Source organism: Netta rufina (assembly GCF_964035555.1).
Source record: "Netta rufina genome assembly, chromosome: 6".
Taxonomy (NCBI): Eukaryota; Metazoa; Chordata; class Aves; order Anseriformes; family Anatidae; genus Netta; species Netta rufina.
The window spans coordinates 19,054,803-19,075,686 of record NC_140129.1 but is presented as its reverse complement, the minus strand read 5'-3'; the positions used below and the strand labels follow the sequence as shown (position 1 = coordinate 19,075,686).

Genomic DNA, 20,884 nt, shown 5'->3' with positions numbered 1-20,884 from the left:
CTAAACACTGAGATCCTACACTCAATTTTATGCAAACAAGCTGATGCACTTGTACAGAGTATGCTAAGAGTAACTGTGTGAGCTAAACAATCTCAGAATTTTTCTAGGAAAAGAGGATGTACTGAGAATACTCCTTCTCTTTCCTTGTTGGGTGTTGCTATTATTTTTAAGAGTCCATAAATTAAGGGAGCTTGTGTTCCAAGTGCTACTGTAGTTTGGGTAGGGATCTTGTATAAATGGATTTTAAATCTCTTCGCAAGCTGCACCTTGTAATCTTCTTAAAAGGGTTTTGACAAGAGAATTATGCTTATTAGTACCTGTCAGCTAGCGCACAGATTAAAAAAAAAGGTATTGGTGAAAGTCACTGGAGAGATTTCAAAAAGGAGCTGTTGTAGTTGGTTGTGGTGTGAAGTGGTAAGAGCATATCACAGTGATGTAGAAGCAACCGTATACACCAGAGAGTTAGTATGCACATCTGCAGTTAACCCACATAAAACCCACTACAAAGGGTGAGTTGGAGTATAAAAGAGGATAGAGATTTAATCCCTCCTAGACTTAATTTAATAAGAAAGTTGAGAGTCAGAGACTTCATGTGAATAGGATTTGGGATTCTTCTATGAGACAAAGATTTGGATTCCTGAAGTCTTTGATTCCAAAAAGGAGTCATTAAAATTTCCTGTTGGAAGGAGTGCTTACACTGTGGGAGTAACAAGAAGATGATAAAGGTCATATGTATGTTAACTTAGGCTTTGTTCATTATGCAGATCCTGCCTGACTTCTGTTGATTTAGAAGAACTCATCCGCTGGGTAAACAAACATTTTTTTGGCAGTTAAATTAACTAGCAGCCATTTAGTGAGTGACAGGCCCAATGATCACTGACAGTTGTTTATCTTTCTGGTACCCTTTATACATAAATGATTTCTGCAGCTGATTTCCAGTATGATCTAAGAATGTTCTGTGATGCTTTCTGTGCATCGTGCTAGGTCCAGTATGAAAGATTCTTCTAATGCTGTGTTAGCAGTTGGCTTACCCGCTGACTTATAGTGTTGGGTAATCACTTTTAAAGTATATGGTATGGAGCTAATTCACTTCAGATTCATAACTATGTAGTAGTTTTCTAAACTTGCTGGTCCACATGCTACCTTGTTGGAGGGAGTTCCACAATTTTATTTTTGTTGAAATCCTCCTTCCCTCCTTCCTTCATTTTTAGGGGTTCCTATGATAAGTTTTAAATATTTTGCCTTTTTTTTTTCAGTCCAAGAACTTTTTGAGCATGAGAGGTAAAGGAAACGGGACATAAATTTTATGTTGAACTATTCCTTTATTGAATTCAGATATGTTTGCTTTTATTCAGTCCACTACAATACATCAACCTTCTCAATCTTTTTAGATTGTCCTCAACACTGAAGTCTTGTCTTCTTACTTTCTTCAGGATTCATTTATTTGTGTGTGTTTACTTTGTTTAGGGATGGGTTAATACTCATTAGCTTTACCAATCACGAGTTAAGATTCTTGCTTGTATATTTAATTTGTCCAACATTATGAGACAAACTGTTTGAAAGCATATTCTTATTAAAATTGTCTTTGCACTCACGTTAGTTTGTATCCAGTAAAAAGCAGAAGAGAGGGGTGGATATAGGAAGTACTGGTGATACCTAATGCTTGTAGCCAGGTAGAAAACCTGTGTTTTGGGTACCAGGTTCAAAGATGTCTTGCATGTTTGTGACTCTACTTATCTGTGTTCCCTTACAAACCTAAAACTATATATCACTCTAAGCTCATTAGGATACAGACTGTACCATCGTATATTCTTTTATAGTTATTCCTATAGCATGACTTTGGTGCTCAGTGGGGGCTTCTGTGCTGAAATGATAATAATCATGCTCAAGGTGGTAACTGACAGTAGGATGTTGTGTAAGTGTTTCATTGTGTACCTGTGAAATGATTTTTAATTGGTTTATATTATGGTGTGACTTCTAATGCCAACATTTATGAGTTTGTAACATGCAGGTGGGAATGTTTCTCTGATGAAGCTGTTGGGAACTGTTGTCCTTTGTTTTCTTGCAGACCTTTGGAACGTTCCAGTGAAGATGTAGATATAATATTCACACGACTGAAAGAAGTGAAGGCTTTTGAGAAATTTCATCCAAACCTTCTCCAGCAGATATGTCTCTGTGGATATTATGAAAATCTGGAAAAGGGAATCACATGTAAGAGAGCGTCATGTGGTGATCTATTTTATGTAGATAAAGTTGCAATTTGGTTTGGGATTGTCTCCAGGAGATTGTTGAGAGAGCACAATCAGTGGAATGGCTGTAAAAACGTTTACAGTCTTAGTCATGAGGGAAGGCAGGACTAAATTGCTGCTTGTTCTACAAACATGATATGTGGTGAATCTATGGTAACAAGGCACACATTATTGGATTTAGAACTCTGCCACTGTTTTGTTGAAAGATTAGAAGCAGTCATTGCACTTATGCCTCATTCTTCCCCTGTAAATGTATTATTGATCTCCTCTGTAGATAATTTGTGATGTCAGAGGCAGAAGCGTATCAGTGAGGCATATCACTAAGTATGTATGGTTTGCAGTCACTCTGGATAACAAAACACATCTGCAGAGCTGCATAGTGCTGTGGGGTGCAACAGTTCTATGCCTGCTGTCAGCTCACGTGCCAGATGAAGCTGTGGTGATTCTGTAATGAGAATGTGTGAGTTCAGAGTTGTACCAGGGGAACAGCTGACAGAGACCTGTTGTAATTGATGTTTGATAAAGTCTCTGAGACCCCTCAAGTAAATCTGATGCACTTCAGGTACACAGCAATGGGGTTTGCTTAGAATAGTGGGAATTCTGGTACTCTGTAATCACACTGTTGGAACAGCTGAACGTCAAACAGCTATACTTGTTTCTCAACCAGAACTTACTGATGGCAGTGGGAGCTGTATCTGCATTCAAAGATTATAAATTGCAAAGGTAACTTGTTTATCATTCAGAAAGTCTTTTTGTATGCGTGTTTGTTCATTAACTAAATGGCAGTAAAAGAGAAGCAAACTGAGAAAGAGTGAAGCAGTTCTGTGTGCTTTCACTGGTTCATTAGTCTCTTGTTGGTTTACTAAAATGTGTACTTTCCAGTGTCACTTGGAACTACTATTGGACAAGTAAGTAGTTTGATAAGGCATGTTCTATACTCCCAGCAGTGACTAAAGTAGTACAGTAATATATGGGAAAATGTTTAATGTTGCTAAACTTAAAGAGATACCTCTTATTTACAACATTTCATCTTTCCAGTATTTCGTCAGGGTGATATTGGAACAAACTGGTATGCTGTTCTGACAGGATCCCTCGATGTGAAGGTTTCTGATACAAGCAACCACCAGGTAAAATAAATTGTTCATTGAAACCATCCAGTTAGTAGTGCAACGAAAGCTTAGAACTTATGTCAAGGTAGATAACAATGAGATGTATTGTACAGATCATTTTGTTTTTTCACCTGTCCTGTAGCCTCAGCTATCCTTTGTTTATGGAGGCAAATCATGCCATTGATATCAAGAAAACTGAAATGTGGTGCTCTCAGAGAAGGTGTGAATGTGAAACGTGAATATGAAACAGAGCTCATAGTCTTTTCTCATAGTGCTGTATGAAGTTATGCTAAAGATCTGAGAATTGTTGATTGATTCCCTGGAAACATTTGAATTCAGGCCTGGTTCTGAGAGTTCAAACCAAACCCACCAACAGTGCAGTCTGATAACAGCATACTGCAGTCTCTGCTGAAAGAGGGGGAAGGTATGATAGTGATAACAGAGTACTGACACGGCTGCTGTGTTAGACCTGGAGGTAATACCTATTTGGTGTAAAGAAATAGAGGAACAAGTAATATGCCAAATAATTGCAAGTGATTACTCAATATCTTGGCACTCCTGGATTTACAGGATTTTGAGTTTTTGAATTTTTGAGAGTTTTGAATAAATACGAATAAAAGGATGAGATGATACTGTCACAATTTGGGACATGACAGGGTTTTTATGAGACCCTTTCCTGTGCAATTTAAAGCAATCAGGAATATTTTCTGGTGTTTGCCAAAAGATGGCGCTGCACAGTTACGGACCTATTCTCTTTATTGAATCAGAAATAAATGTATCCACATAAGCTTTCTGACTGTGGAAGTTAAGAATCTGTTTTGAGTGGTGATTTGTTCCATTAGCTGGAGGTTTGAACAGTTCAGCCTCTTGAGAAATGTAAATATTTTTTCTGCTCATTCAGGTTCACTGCATTTTCCTGCCAATGGGAAACTACAGATCTCCAGTTTGCGTAGTTCTAGTTACAGAAATTATATTGTACAGTAATTCCTAAACCTTGTGTTTCCTTTTCACAGGAATAGTGCACTGAATTCTTACCACTGTCTAGTTGCCATAGGATACAGCCTCAGTGCCGGAAGGATAGCAGCTTGTGCATTTACCATAATAGTGCCGGAGAGGGAAGAATTGGTGGGTGGGGACACTGAAATAATGTCTGAGCACAGTATTTTCTCTGGTTTTGCCCCAGTTTGGTGTTTGTACCATGCCTTTTCTCTTGTTCCTTGCTCTCCTGCTCCTTGTCCTGACTTTAGCTCCTGGGTATCCTGTTCCAGTCTTGCCTTAGCTTCCTCATTGGGACGGTGCTAGCCATTCTTGAGTGTTGGGATAGAAACTTAGTAAAATTCAAATCTGTTTTACTTCCACCATTATTTCTCCAGGATGGTCACAGTCTCTCAGCTGGCAACTGTTAGCCAGATTTCAACAACAGCTTTTCCTTTTTTGCACCTGTTCATCATACTGGCTTGCAGCCAGAAAGGTAACTGGGACCCTCCAGGGATTCCCTGATTTAATGTCCAGAACCAACAAACTATGCTGCACCCTTAATCCACAGGTTTGGCTCTTGTCCTTTCACAGTCATAGCAGATAATCTTTCCAAGAACCTCAGTTCTGTTACTTAAGGATTTGCTGAGTATTGAAAGCTGTCTGTATTCCAGGCATCTATGGGACTCAAACTGCATTCTGCTGTTTCCCAGATAGATGGAAATGTTGCCTTCCTGAACCCCCAAAGCCAAGCCATATTCTTGACCCATGGTGTTTGCTTTCATTTAACAACACTCTGACCCAGAAACAAGGTCTTATATGGAGCACAAGAAGTTAGGTGTTTTCCTTAGTGGATGTCTTGTTCACAACAAAATGTCATTGTTCAAGGCCAGCCTCCACTTACTGTTTAATGTATATCCTGCTCTGTCTTCAAACTTGCATCTGCTTTTGTTCCTTGCTACTAAATTTTCTTTGGATTTTCTTCAGCTCTTGTACCAGTCTTACTTTATTTTTCTGCTCCTGTTGTAGTTAGAGAAGTTTGCCTGAGCATACAAGTTTAGAAGTTTGTAGTCTCATGTAAAATTGTAGAAGGAATATGCGGTATCTTCTAGTGAAGGAGAAGCTAACTATTGTATTTAAATTCCTATTGGTTAAGAAGTGTTTAGACATGACTAATAATTTTTTAATACTTACATGTAAAGGAGGTTGTAGTTGATGACCTCTTAAGTTTTCTTGCAGCTTGAATTATCCTGTGATTGTATGATGATGAGTATAGTGTTAATGTAAATATGGTAAATCAATTCTATCGATTAAAAATATATTATTAGTCCCTCTTTTGCTATGTGTTTGGCGGGCTACCTAGTGAATTTGCATTTCAGTGAGCCTGGGAATAAATGTATTATGTGGCAGCTACTATATACTAATTATTTATACAGTCACATTTGGAGCTTGGTTGCTTTCTTCCACTGAAAGTACAGTAAAGTGTTGTGTATTTCGTGCTTACTAAGAGTCTTGATGGCCTGGGCTCCTGCAGAGGCATACAGTTACATGTCTTGCACTGGAAATTAGATCTAAATGTGCTGATGGATCAAGACTTCAATGCAGCTAGTGAAGTATAAATTCATAAAAATTCTTGCTACACATTAGCTTACTCATGCAGATACCTGTGATCATTTCCAGGAAATGTTAGTAATACTGATGAAGCCCAAGTTGAAAATTCATATAAACAGAAATGTAAACATTACCTATGATTTTCTGTTACAATAGGAGGGACTATTCCGTGTAATGTTTAAAATGTAACGGTAAACATGCATATTTAGGGTCTCATAGTTAAATTGTCACTTTCATCTTGGTTTGGAAAACCCCTTTTTGACTGATCGCAAACCTGTATTATGTCACAAGAGGGCAGTGTTAGAATATATAACGAACTGAGTGCAGGCACTGTTTAATACTGAAATGGCTAGTTTGAAAATCATATTGAACTATTTACTATATAACTATTTTAAAGAATTTGACCAGACCTATTAGTGTTATTTTTGTTTCACTGAGGCAGTAAAATATTCTAGCTGCTGATGATCATGGGAGTAATTTCATTTGCCATTAACACGGGACAGCACAATTACAATACAGAGATCTGACAGGATTACCCATCCTGACTGGAGGCTGGTCTGCTTTCTGTACGAGTTATGTATGAATTTTCAGGCTGTTAAACGGTCAAGAAGAGACTGAAGAGGACATGGGCTAGTGATTTTCTGTTTGTTGTTGTTTTTGTTTTTTTTTCCAAGGTAGTGTCATAATAGGAAATGCAGAGGTAAGTGTAATGAACTGTTTGTTCTTGCCTCAAGATGTTTGTAAAAAATACCCTGATGAATATCCTACTTAAAAGTTACATAAGGATTTAGTAAGTACCCTTCAAAATAAACAGATTTAGCAGCCTATTTCTGTTTAGAAAGAGGTTTTTACCCTCCGTTATGGACAGATTCTGAATTTATTTTTTATTTGGCAATGTTATCTACCCATTTTTACAACCAAGATACATAGTAATAGAAGTTCCTTTTTGAGATAGTTTGGTGTTGTCTTAAAAATACTGTCAACTGCCTCATCTGTGTTTAGTTTTTGGATTCTATATTGAAAATGAACGTGTTCTGAGAGATGGGTGTTGGTAATGTCTTGGTATGTAGCTGGGAATAAATGCATAACAAAAGTATCATTATGGACATCTTTGCCAGATTCTGCAGCATCGTGTTTCACTGGATTAGATTCAGAGCCTTTTACCCCTGATGATTAAGATTTATATTCCAGTCTGATAAAATGGGAAGGAATGAAGAGAAGAAAGGCAAAGATCAGATAGTAATTTATTCTACAGTTTTTCTGTAGTCTGCTTGCTGAATCACAGTGTGTGTTGGGAGCCATTGCTGGTTATCTATGTTTGGTGGTGATTTTTTTTTTTTTTGAGCTAATCAGGTTTTAAAAACAGACTAAATTGAACCAAATTGACTTTACAAACAATTAGCCTTTTTAAGCAAAGCTTTAAAGGAGGAGCCGTGGGTGATTGGGTAGTACAGCAGTGTCAGTTGTAGGAAAATGCAGAGGACTGAGGATCAAAAGCCAAACAAGTTCGTACTGCTAGAAAAATTGACCACGAAGAGAGATACAGGTGTCCACGTAAGAAAGGAAACAATTTATTGGATGTCTCCAGTGGAGTATAAAGGAGGTATGTGATAAGATGAAGTGGAAACAAGGGAAGAAATTTAAACAGGACAGTCCTTGCAATGCTGTTTTCTGAACATAGACGTAACGTTGGTGTTACGTATTTCAGGGACAGCCTATGTGAAGCTGAGACAGGTTTGTATTGTAGTCTGTAGTGTAGTGCAAATATGCTCAAGCTAGCCTTAAATTGTTTGTTTTCAGCATGAGAACTGCTCTACCTGCTGTAACACAGATTAGGAGGACAAATGTACGTAGCTGAGAAGTCGGGTATGTTAGCCCATGCTGAGCTCTGCAGGGTCATAGTTATATTAATTTTGATTTTGAACTTAGCTTGTATAGATTTAATATAGAAAAATCATTTCACTTCTGTCTGCCAGATACCTAGGCAAAAGGCCAAGACATTACAGATACCTTTTGTAGAATCAGATGGGAATGTATGGAAATAATTAATGTTATTACAGTATAGTTAATCTGATCTGTAAATATTTTAATTAGGAACCATAAGAGAACTTGTTCACAATCTTTCCTGGGGTGTAATGTCTCCTTTAAGTAGATCACCTTGTCTTTTGTAAAGAGGATGGACTAACATATGTTGTCAAACTGCAGTTCTAGCGTGGAAGGATATTGCTGTGTTATCTTTAAAAGTAGTTTGATAAGGATTTCCTTTCTGAATGATGACTGAAACATATTCCAGTGAAGGTAATGGAGCAAGAAAATCACTTCATAGAAGAGATAATTTACTTTCACATGGATCCTTTAGTTTCTCTGTTATGAAAGGAAATTTTTGCTAAGGACAAGCTGAGCTGTGTCAAAGTAATAGTACACAGATTTCCAAAATGCCATATTTTGCAGATTTTTAATTAATGATGGAATTAAAGATGGTATGGAGTCCTTGAGGGACACAGATGCAGAAGTGAGATGAAGGTGGAAAGTATGGGAAAATTATGAAATTAGAAGTAAAGCAGACTCATCAACTCCGTTTTTCAAAACATTGAAAAAACGTAGGTATTTTAATAATTTTATATAATAAACAATAAAAATAAATATTTTATATATTTACATAATATTTTAATGATTTTATAACTTAAAATATTGAATAAACTTAAATATCAAAGAAAAATACCCAATCTCTTTCTTCCTAACACAGGTAGTTTCTTTCATATTTTCTTTTTTTCCTCTCTGACACCATGACTTTGTTCACCCAGAGCACAAAAATTCTGTATGCCAGGTTGGAAAATAGTGTCACAAGTCAGGGAGGAGCATGCAGGAATGTCTCTTATGATGGGGGAAGGAATAGTGCAGAACCTTGAATTTCTGACTCTTATCCATAGTTTGCTCTGACAAATTCAATAATGTTTTAGATTGATTGGGGGAGAGGAGGGGGGATTTAACAACTCTTTCACCACATGTCTCATCTGTCACTGACAAGCAGTGCAACTGAATGCACAAACAGTCTGTGATTTGAACGCTACCATTCCTATAGTGTGCTCAGAGGATAGATAGCAATGGAAACAATCTCATCTTTTTTAAGTCTTTAATACTGCCTTTTAAATAGCTGTGTAGATTTTAGCTGGTTACCAGCAGCTAGAACCCCCTGCTGCTTCTGGGATGGCAGAGGGGAACAGCAAACTGAGTTTTGAGCTGCCAGCAATCCTCTTGAAGTCTACATTGAACAGCAGGAGATTCTTGAGTGTAAGGTTAACAGGCATAATAAGAAATGCACACCTGATTCCCTAGGAGGCTGGAGATGTATAAATTGAGGGCAGAGAGAAGATAGGGCTCTGAAGTCTTGAAGAAGGTAGATGGGCTTGCTCTTTAGCTAGCTGAGAAACTACATCTATATGGAGAGCAATGATGGCTGGGGGAGGAAAGAAAAAAAAAAATCACTTGATAGAAGCCTGGACTTTTCTTTAATGAAGATAGGTAGGACCATTCCATCTCCTTGACCTAATACCCCACAATGTTAATTTATTTCTAAGGCTGAACAGCTGCCTCATCAGACTTTCCCTTAGAAAGTGGTTCCTTAACTAACACCTTTCCTCTGCTTTTCTCTATTCTGTTTTCAAAAATACATTCTCTAAGGTTGTAAAGGATCAAAAAGTGAAGAGTTTCTAGAGAGCTTCTTTTGGGTATCAAGGGGAAAAGGAATGAGAAAGAAGTTTAAAGATGTAATTATTGCTTATAATCCACCTAATGGAAAGGTTTCTTTTTCTGCTAGACTGTTTGGTTATTCAGCCCTCAACAGAGATCTTTTATCTGAACTTTCTAAATAAAGTTGAGTATAATATATTGGAGACCTGGAGATCAAACTTGACATGAGCAGTAGACACACTTTTTTTGTAGCTCCTTTGAGTGCAGTTTTGAGTAAAGTAGCACGCGTGTAGTGGTTCAGGTCTGGACGCAAAGCTTCTTAAAGCACAATTTTAGTGTATTTAGCCTGTATTTTAGGCTGTTTGTAGAGACGTACATTTCTTGGGCTTTTATTCCCAAATACATGCATTCTTTTTTTCAAACAGCACCTGTTCATATTTGTCTTCCTTGCAAGTGTATTTCTGACAGTTGGTAAATTCTTCCTAGATCATCTCTAAAATGCAATTGATTTTGTTTTCCTGAACACATAGTTTTATATGGTAATATCTGTGCAAAAGCAATTTTCTATGGTTCAGGGAACTGGACTATTACGGGCATTTGTCTTTGTAATGCAATTATAAAGCTACTAACTTGATCTTAATAGCATTTGCCTATTACCACTTATTAGATGCATGAAAGGAAAACAATGTGATTTTAAACACAGAAAATGATGCTGAAATATGTTCATGCATCTCTCCTGGATTATCAGCCACAAGGAAGGAGTGGATGGGATGATAAAATTTTCCTTTATTTTTGTAGCCTTTTTACGAATCTTACATTTTAGAATTAAACTATATTTCTAATGTTGTGTCAAGTAAAATTAGCATGTGTTTTTATATGTTTATGCATTTGTCTATGTGCACATATAATTTCCTTAGTAAACTGTGACTTGCTTCTGTGTAAATTTTTAGTACTGTTACTATTTTTATTTTTAATTTACTCAGAAGATGATCTGTTAAGGTCCATCTTAGAAAGAGATTTAAGTAAATGTTGAGCTACAAGCCAGTGCTCAGGAGCATAGGAACTTGTTAGCCTAAAATAGGACATGAATCTAAAGATCTTGACTCAGCAAGATACTTAATTTCTAGCAGTCTATTTTTTTATTTACTTATTTCTGCCGTAGCTCATAATTTATATTTGTACTGTCGTAGAGTATGGCTAACAGTGTTTGAATCAGACATCTTTTCCATCACATTAATGGCATGTATTCGGATAGACCTTTTTGAAGTGAGCTTTACTGCATGCAAGGGACCATCACAATTACTCTAGACTTATTCCAGGTTGTTTTGGAATTAAAAGTTTACATGAAATATCTGAATTATGTGAAATTAACTTATTTTTTTTGTAGTCATTGGACAAATGTATTATAAATACAAGAGAATATCATAACTGAAATTTAAGTTTATTAAGACAGCGTAACACTCCTCTTCTTTTTCATGAGGGTAACTTATATAGGGCAGAAATTTATATTCCAAGATTGCTTTCCTGATGCTAGTTATCTTCTGATCACCTCTGACATTTCTAATGTATTTCATCATTACAGCAGTCTTTATAGATGAACAGAGGTCGTAACTCTCTTCCAAAGGTGAGGGTGACACTTGTGCCCTCTGCTTTGCAGCAAGATAGGTCTAATCTGAATGATGGTCACTTGTTTCTGCACAGAGGCTTCCTTTGCTGTTAATCAGCATATTGCGGGCTTTTGTTTATTTCCTTTGGTTTTGGTACTCTTAGTTTTTTTTAAAAGAAGATTGCCAAAGAATCTTAAGGTAGTACCATTAGCAAATGTGACATAAAGACTCTTATAAGAAATGCTGGAATACTTAACATGTCCTTTCATTTTTAATTAAAGGATGCTGTAACAATATGCACTTTGGGAATAGGAACTGCCTTTGGAGAGTCCATTCTGGATAACACTCCTCGCCATGCTACCATTGTTACCAGAGAATACAGCGAGCTCCTTCGAATTGAGCAGAAGGACTTCAAAGCACTTTGGGAGGTAAATTCAGGTTTATTTGCAGTTTATGAAAGAAAAAATAACAAAATATAAGCTCATTTATAGCCTAAGCAAATGAATAATTCCTCTTAATTAGTTTGGACAAAAAGGAAAGTCTGTTTACTTATTTCTGGTGATTCATATTCTCCATGATTCCATACGACTGTATTGCTTTCTTGCAGGCTCCTTCTACTTTTTTATGTCTTCTAATAAAATAACTTATATAAATTCCACCAGAAATTTTATCTGTATACTGCAGATATTGCTGTTCTACCATCAAACTTGCTTTTGTTGCATGCATTTTACCAGGAGAGTCTACCTTTACAATACTCTGATGTTTTAAATTGCTCTCATTTATTCCTGTCTCAGCAGCAGCTGTAAGGGGTTTGAAATTAGCAGATGGACAAAGATGATTTAAATTAAGTTACTGGTAACACGTGAATTCCCTTAAAACTTCCCTTTCTGGAGAACATTCAGCTGAGATTCTTCAGTCTGTGTATACTTTAGTATTCATGCAGAGAAGACTCCGTTTATATGTTACCATGCTAAATTACTGGACTTCAATTAGTTTGTATTTTTGTAAGCATTGCACTTGTCTCGAAAAGTGTTTGGGGTATTAGAAGGCACCCTGTTGGCCTCGCCTGCACTGTATGGTACTTGCACTGCCAGCTTGTTTAAGTGGCAGCAGCGCAAATTTAGGTGTTGCATAGAACTGTTGGATGCTGGAACAGTGTTCTGAATTTGCAAATCTAGTGATGCTAACTATATAAATATATCTATATCTTTTTTCTCTTTTCCTGAGGAAAAAGAAGTATGAACTCCAAATAACTGTCCATAAAGTAATGCTATCAGAAAGAAAATCAAACTCACAACTAGCTACACTGACTGACTAGTATCACCTATCTGTAAATATGTTGCCTTGAACATAGTTCATGTTGTAGCATGGATGACTTACCTGTGAAAGGTAAGCTCTATAGCTACAATTTGTACTTTTTTTGTTAATTCCTGCAGGTAAAATAAAATACTAGTACAGTCACATAACAAATTTGAAGGAATTTAAAATGCAATATTTTTCTATAGTTCATACTTTTTTTTCTACAAAGGCTACATTATGATTTTTCACTGTGGCATTACAAGATTAAATAGTTTTATCTGTTTTAACATACACAACTTTTGCTAGTGGTCAGAAATATTTAATGTAGATAGTGCTTTAGATGCTAACAATGTAGAATAATAAATCCAATTGTAGGTTTCTCAAACAAAAAACAAATAATTAAAAATATTTCCTTTAAATTAACTTTGAAGTGGCATTAGCAAAGTTCTTTCTAATGTGTATATGACTTTTTGGCTAACCATTCAGAGATTGTCATTCTCCTATCAGAAATATTGGGAGAGTAGAGGTTAAGTTCCTGTCTTTTAAAATTTAGACTTTTAAAGTATACTTAGTTTTTTTAAACAGAAATGCTTGTAATTTGCTCTTTAATAACTAATACACTTATTTCTAATAATTTTGTTTATTTTGCTGAATTTTTAGATGATGATAATACAAAGGTCACATGTTGAAAGTATTGGATGCTTTCATAGGGAGCTTTAGCACTCATTTGGTGTATATTAAGATTTTATGAAATTTTTTAGTAGAGCATGTCACAGGTGCTACAGGTGTTGGTCACAGACCATAGTTTAATTTTTGGTGCTGCTTTGCTTTTGTTTTGCAGTGAACTCTTTCATATATTTTGGTGTGGTTTCTTTCAGGCTCATACTGAGAATGCAATACTATCCTAACAAAAATAGCTTTGGTGGTTAGTCTGAGGTAGAATGAAGTCATTCACTTTTTTTCTTTTCAAGGTAATATGTCTCCTTGCAATCTGCTAATCCTAAAGCCTACATAAACTGCACGTAAGGTATGATAAATGGAGTGTATTTACAACAGGCAGAAAAATATTTAAGATAATTCATCCCCAAATACGCTAGCAATATGAGCAGTGGCAGTAGCATGTTCTTATCCTTACTATCATCTCAAAAGTAAATCTTTCTATTCAGGGAAGATTTTATGTTATGAATTCTATGTTGTTCAGTGTGCCTTATGCAGAGATTCATACATACTTGCTTTGATGAATTCCATATAATTTAATTCCAGAAAAAGTAGTTTCTTCATGAGTAGTTCCTTTTGAATAGTTCTGAATAAATGTAGTACTGCAGTACTACAGATCAACTTAAATAAGCAGTAGAGCTGTAATTCTTAAAATGGTTACTACTTCTAGGGATTATGATTTTTATGGTTATAATAAAAGTGCAAAAAATACATCTAATATACGATTAAGGGTGGCTTTTTGTTTGTTTTATTTTGTTCCACAAAATTTCCTTTTATTTGAGGGAAAGAACAAATGAAAACTGTTGATCGCAGATTTTTGGCATACCAGAACAGTGCATGTAAATTCTGAAAACAGGTTTTTTTCAAATGGTTTGATTTGTAGGTGGTGTATATAATTTTGGAAAATGAACCTGTATACATTGATTCAGTATTGACATTCATTTATTTGCAAATGACCCTAAATGATGGGACTAAGAGCTATGAACTATCTTCTTTTATAGTAAAAATTTGTTTACACTGAGATCTACTGATTAAGTTGACTCTTAAAACAAACGTGTTTTGCTATCACAAATCTAGGCTGTTCTTTGGAAGACAAGTAAATCTGCATTCATACTGCTTATGAAGTTTTTAGTATAAATTATAAAACTAGATTTTGAGAGAAAGATACAGTTATTTCTTAGAACTTTAGAAGGAATTTTCAGAATCTCTTTAACTATTGTGGATTTATAGATTTTTCTGCATTTTTTAAAACAGGAGACTAAGCATTTCAGTTTCAGCTGTATTTCTCTATGAAACAATGGTATTGGTGTGTTTCACAGACTAGATGTGGCTTATTAACACATTTAATGCACAAAATATAGCAAATGATTTATTTGAGTACAATTACAGTTGTGTCTGTATCTGAAAGAAAGAGATTGCTACTTCTAAAGAGACTTTATCACTTTCCTTCTGTCAATTTTATAAATTTAAATACTTTTTGAAGAAAAGATAGGATATTTTTTATCAAAAAGATAACAAGCTGCTTTCTATAATATGCAAACCACATTTTCTGTAAAGGGCTCACTGAATGATTTTCTACTATCTCCCTCTTTAACAGTCAGAGAATGCCAGTCAAAACAAATAATATTGTCCTGATAACAGCAATTACCAGTTAAAATTGCCTGGTCTTTTTTCTAATGACTGTATCCATTGAAGTAGCATCCTGTTCAGGAACATCTGTTGAACTTAGATTACTCATCCTTGGAGACTTGTTTTCTATCCCCTAACTTCTAGAGCAGATTGGAGGTGATAAAATCTGTCGTTAGGCTTTCACACAGCTGAACGCTGTCCCCTGATGAAGAAGCTCTAGGAGGTTATGGGAATCACTGGTGTCATATGTGCACCAATTGTCCCTGATCTTCATCTCCGAGGAGCACTAACAACCATGAAGAAAGTTATTCATCGCTATTATAAGACTTACATGGTACTCTAAGAATGCGCAGGAAAAGGTACTGTTTTTGTTGACAAGAACTTGCTTTCCCTGTTTAACATCAGTGAGTTAGAGTGGTACTAGCTACCTTGCTCCAAAGCTGGTTTAAACCACAAGGGGAAATGCATCCAAAAATAAACATAAAAGAAGAAGGCTACACCCGAGGATCCTTAGTCACACACATCCTGATGGATAGCTGTCTCACTCCACCCTCCAATAGTTGGATTCTTTTAGACAGAGTGGGAACGAAATGAATGTATTTGAGCATTGTTATTGTTACAGAAGTTCTCTGTAGTTCATCCTCAAGTTTTGTCCTTTCACGCAGTTGCAAAGTTTTTCAAGCCCAGACAGGAAGGGAGTGAATCTGCTGAGAGGTGACTTATTTTTAGAGGTCTTTCCTACCACAGTGAATTACTCAGCCTTCCTTGGATAACACGCAAATAACCAATTTCCTTTTGTGTGGAATAAGATTATGTTAGAAGTTACTGAACATGCTTTGAGAAACACTTGATCTTGACTAAATGAAGAGCAGCTATTACTTCGGTATGCAGTAACTTTGGAGAGAGGGAGTCTTGGCCCCTGTAAGGTCAGAAGAAATATATTAATTTTTATTCATGTTCATCAGCACTTATACATCTTGTCTGGTAAACAGTAGCGTAACTTGCTTCCTGCTTTTGTCCATCTGATGATAATTCAGATTCAGCCCTCAACAGGCTTCACTGCTCTGAAATTGTATCTTTGGGGGAAACCTGCTTTCTTACTGCCTTTATTTTCTGAACACCATGAATGTTAGTTTTAGTGAGCTATTTTAAGAACAGATCCTCTGTCAAAATGGAATACATTTTGCATATAGCTTCAATGGAATGCTCTTTAGGAAATATATGTATGAAATGGCATGCTGACTTGAATGTAGTAAGTGTTCAGTGTGACTTCTGAATAAGGTTTTTGTTCATTAGAATCAAGGCCACAGCTCTCAGTGGATTTTCATGTAATATGAGTTTTTCTTTTGAAGGTGTATCTAATCTTTTGCCTTATCTCAAGGTCCAAAATAGTCTTATGCTTCATTTTATGTGTTATGATTATAGCAGTAAGAATTATGAAGACACTGTAAAAATTAATGAAAATGACCATAGAAGGATTTTTTTCAGTTCTTTTCATCTGTTTGTACTGTAAGTACATTATTTACCGAAGTATGTTACTGAATTGCATGTTGATATTTTGCAGTGTAACACAGTAGGCAGCATTTCAGAGAGGCAGCCTTTCCCTTTCCTTTGGCTACTGAAAATACATGTTACACTATTACAGGACAACGTTCTCACTTCTCTGTCTGGTAGATTTGTGAACGCTTGGATCTTTTTAAGGAGTACTAGGAATCTCATGTAGATGTCAGTACTTTCTAATGCACTTTTCCACCACTGACTAGTTCGTATGAGAAATTCTTTCTGGTTCATTAACTGAGAGGTTAGATTTAGTCTGAGAAATGAAATACTGGAAAAGGGTGTGTGTGTGGTGGTGGGGGGAATAAAAGAAAGAATCAGATAGTTTAGGTGGCTGGACATGAATCTATCAGGTTGATTTATGGTATACTGCTTGTCAGTTTATTGTATTGTAATCAGTTGCAGAAGTCTTTGCAGTGATTTACTGATTTCCCATAGGTGAGTATAGGACAGACTTAAAATTATAGTTAATAAAAAGACTATTTAGCCTTACTGGAAGGACGATCATGTGCTATAAAATAGCAAAGTGCTTGGAGACTCAGAAAAGTATGAAAAGGTGGTTGTGGAACCTGCAGCTGTATTTACCTGCTTCATGTCATGCTCTCATTGACTGAAATTCTACCTTGATGATTTGCCTCTGTAACGTGGACTTATTTGAGAAATGTAAAAGTGATCAAAATGTAGTAGCCTACCTTTAGATTATGGCTAGAATACTGCATTCAGCAACCTCTCAAATTTTCATCTTGTCAGAATAAGAAAGAACTATTCCATGGTGTCAGATACAGATTGCAACATAGAAGAAAGATGTGAAAGGACTCAGGTGTGTGGTATTTGTTGCCTTGTGCTGTCTGCAAATCTTCAGCAGAAGAGGAATTCAAATTTGTATGCAAAGAAACAGCCAGTGTGAGAGACGTTGAAAAATGAAGTGATGATAGGCAGGCAGATTTTTTTTCCTAGACTAACACATGGAAGAAGGAGGAATATAAAAAGTCCTCCCCCCTAGCTTTAGAATATGACAGTAAACACAGAACTGGCAAGACTGTGAACAAAGCTTTGTAAGTAACTAACATTCCACCTTCATACCTTCTGTGTTAATACTGCTGAAAACATAGAAACAAATAGCAAGAAAAGTTTCCAAAGTTGTTGTTTTATCAAGGTAAGGTGCCAGATTGCAAACCTGGTTTTGCTGGTGCAAAGTGAGAATATTTCAAGTGAATGTAGTGGAATTGCTTTGATACACATGGAGCTAAGTGGGAGCAGAGCTTGGCCTCTAGTACTGTTACATTGGTTTTGGCTACTTTTCTAATAAGCTTTTAGGATCCGTTGTTTTCCTTTGTCAAACATTTCAAATATTAACAAGCAATGGTTTGTCTGGAAGAGCAGATTTAAATGAATATGGAATGGCGTTCTATCATCAGTATTAGGATTTACATCAGAACAGTGACGTTAGTCAGCATATCGAAATAGTGACTTCTGCTTTTATTTGGGTATATGAATTACTTAATCTTATGAAAAAATGCAGATTTCTGTGAACATCTTTTTTATGACTTTTTCTTGTAAAGTAACCTTCCTGGCCATTGATGGTGGAGAAACGTGAATAGGAATTAGACTTGATTTTTTTCACTTCAGTAACCTGATTTTTCTTGGTGTGATAAGCCTGGATGGAAGCATAGAAATCTTTTGAGAAGAGTCTTGCTGTAATGTGTTCTTTTTTGGTGTTATGGCCGGAAAGTTTGTAATAACAGCACAGCACATTATCGGAAACAAAGCAGACAATTACGTAGTGTTCAATATCATCCACGAGACACAATTTCTGTAAAAGGTCAAGGGATCCAGTTGGTTTGAACTTTGCAAATTTCTCTTTCTTTGTCCTTGTCTTTCATTTGAATTGCCAGATTGGGCACTCAGTATACCCCTTAAGCAACAGAAAAGACTGAATAATAACAAGATGATTAGAAAGGTCTGGTCCTTCATGTCTCTCTGCAACAAACTTTCCTGATGCTTGTTCTAGCATGTTATTCCTACAGTCCATTTGCACCCCAGCTTCCCAGTTTATTCCAGTTCAATGCTATTTCAATAGCAACGTTTTGTGGCTGTATCATTGGTTACCATAAAGAGATGGATTAAGGCTTTGTGGAGCTGATTTCTCTTAATCTTAACTAGTGTGGTGTTTCTCTTAGATGCAATTCTGTGTTGCTGTAGTAAAGCCCATCAGTTTGAAGCCCCTAGTGAATACTGTTATGCCAGACACTGTGCAAAAATATATTATTATTCCTCTTTACAGCCCCGGTAAATGTTTGTGTATTAGCACTTCAGAGAGTCTTAAATTATGTTGCAGAAAGTTTGACTCTTTGAGGTTCATTCATGGGGGGAGGGGGGGAAATCCAGCAAGTATGTTAGTCTCCCTGATAAATAATGCCTTTGTTGGTTTTCTCGTATTTTATCGTGGTTAAAGGTAAAGTTGAAAAATAATGGATTCATCCAGTTTTCAAGAAAAAAATATTTTGATTAGTTCCTAAAATACTTAAATTACAGAAGAGCATCTGACAAACTGAAATGTATACACTTAAATGCAGCAGATGTTTTTGAGGCTGCGTTTTTTTTTTTTCTTGGAAGCTTTACTGCCAAACTTGCATTTTCTATAACCAGCTTTTTTATTAGCAAAGCAAGTGCTTTTCATCCTCAGCAGATTGTATTATTAAATGCAGTATCTCTAAGCATGATATGCTAAATGGGAAAAAACATCTATTGCAAAACACAACTGGAAGCCTGTGAATATTTTTTTCAGGGAGCAAACTTCTGGGATTTCATCAGTTCATTTCTATTAGGCAAAATATCTTTCAGAAGAATCAGAACATTTGAAGCTCATGAAAGTTTCTTTTTCTTTCTTAATACACATTTTCTTTCTAAATACATATTTTAACTATCAAATGTATGTCTCATTCTTATCTTTCACAGATTATGTGTAACAGAGTTGTCTTTGTAGGGGTGTGTGTGTGTATGTATAATTTACCATCTCTATATAGTGTGTGTATATTACTGCATTAAATTCACCTTCAAGTTGTCAAACTTCTGTGTCAAATTTTCTGGAGCTTTGGTTTTAACTGCATTTGTGGTTGTCGGGGTCCTTTATTGCCTTTGAAATGAATACCAAACTGGTCAAATGCATAAGGCTTTGGCTATGCTTCTAAACCTTTGGATTTGACACAGTCTGTTCCTTTATTCAACTGTGAGGTTGATGTGGATGAGATGGTTTTGCAGATTGACCCTTTCTGATCTTCTGGTCAGTCTCATCACAGTCCTTCTTTTCTTTTCAAATGAGACCTCCTCTTTCTGCCTTACACAAACGGTTAATTGTTATCTATCATGAGGTATCTGTGATATTTATTTTGGTTCCTTTAAGTTCTTCAGAGAAATAGTAATTCCTTAGAAGCTTCCTTTTAGCAATGAATTTTGTTGTTTATATTGCTTCACAGCAATGGATATGTCTGTGTTCCTCCAAGGCATTTTTCTAGAATGCGTGCTTGCATGCTGCATTTGAATGGGTGCTTTCTGCCTGTGTTGTATAATGGGTGAGGCAAATAATGTGATACCATTTATTAGATCAATGGATATGTTTTAACATTGATGTTTTAAAAATCCATTACCTTAAACCTGCTGGCATTTGAATAATAATAATAAAAAAAATCTATGACGACAAGATCTGTGGCAGTGGAAGATCTTTTGCAGATTAGCATACATTGAAAGCAAGACAACTTTTTTTCTGACAGTCTAGAGTTTATTTTTTTTTTTTTTACAATGTTTTCACAAAATATTTTAATAGTGTTCGCTCTTACGTAGCAAGAACAATGTGACTTATAAGACTCACTTAGCACAATACAAATTCCTCCTTCCTTAAGGAAACATTCCCTTGAATGAACATTCAAAAACTTAAAACTCAAAACAAGCTACAGCCAAGACCAAAAGAAGTCAATTTATCAGGTATATAGATTAATAAATGTGCTCAAAAAGAAACTGCCCTGTGCTTACTTTAGGGCACATCTAATAGATCTTTCCTTTTCCTGGTCATAATCAGAGTTGTAAGGTTCAGCATTTTCCCTTTCCCCTAGCCTGGTTCCTCCCCTCTTTTCATCTGTGGTGAAATCCTACCTTACTGAAGTCAATGAGTGCTTTGGGATTTCAACCCAGGTAATTACTAATTTCTTTCTTTTCCTTGTATAGTATGTAGCACAGGCTGCTGGTGTTAGTTTTAAGTCCTCTTTACCCTCTTCCTTTCTGGGGTAGTTTCTGCTCACTGATACAGCTGATGTGATGTGAAAGCATGAACCTGGGATTATTTCATGGTTTAATAGTTCGGGGATGCTTAAAGTGGTTAACCCAATAGTTGTACTGAGGAACATTGTATCAGAGGTTTACAAACTCTACACATCTCAGAGGTATA

General features: G+C 36.0%; 1 protein-coding gene across 1 annotated transcript in view; it reads left to right on the top strand.

Moving 5' to 3' along the window:
• RAPGEF4 (Rap guanine nucleotide exchange factor 4) overlaps window positions 1-20,884 on the top strand; it is a gene marked incomplete at its 3' end in the record, with an annotated part of 149,016 nt that overhangs the window by 10,406 nt on the left and 117,726 nt on the right. Inside the window, exons 2-4 of the mRNA XM_084289457.1 lie at window positions 2,069-2,211; window positions 3,288-3,376; window positions 11,523-11,669. Of these exons, the coding sequence (XP_084145583.1) occupies window positions 2,069-2,211; window positions 3,288-3,376; window positions 11,523-11,669 (379 nt within the window). The remainder of the gene's footprint in view (window positions 1-2,068; window positions 2,212-3,287; window positions 3,377-11,522; window positions 11,670-20,884) is intronic.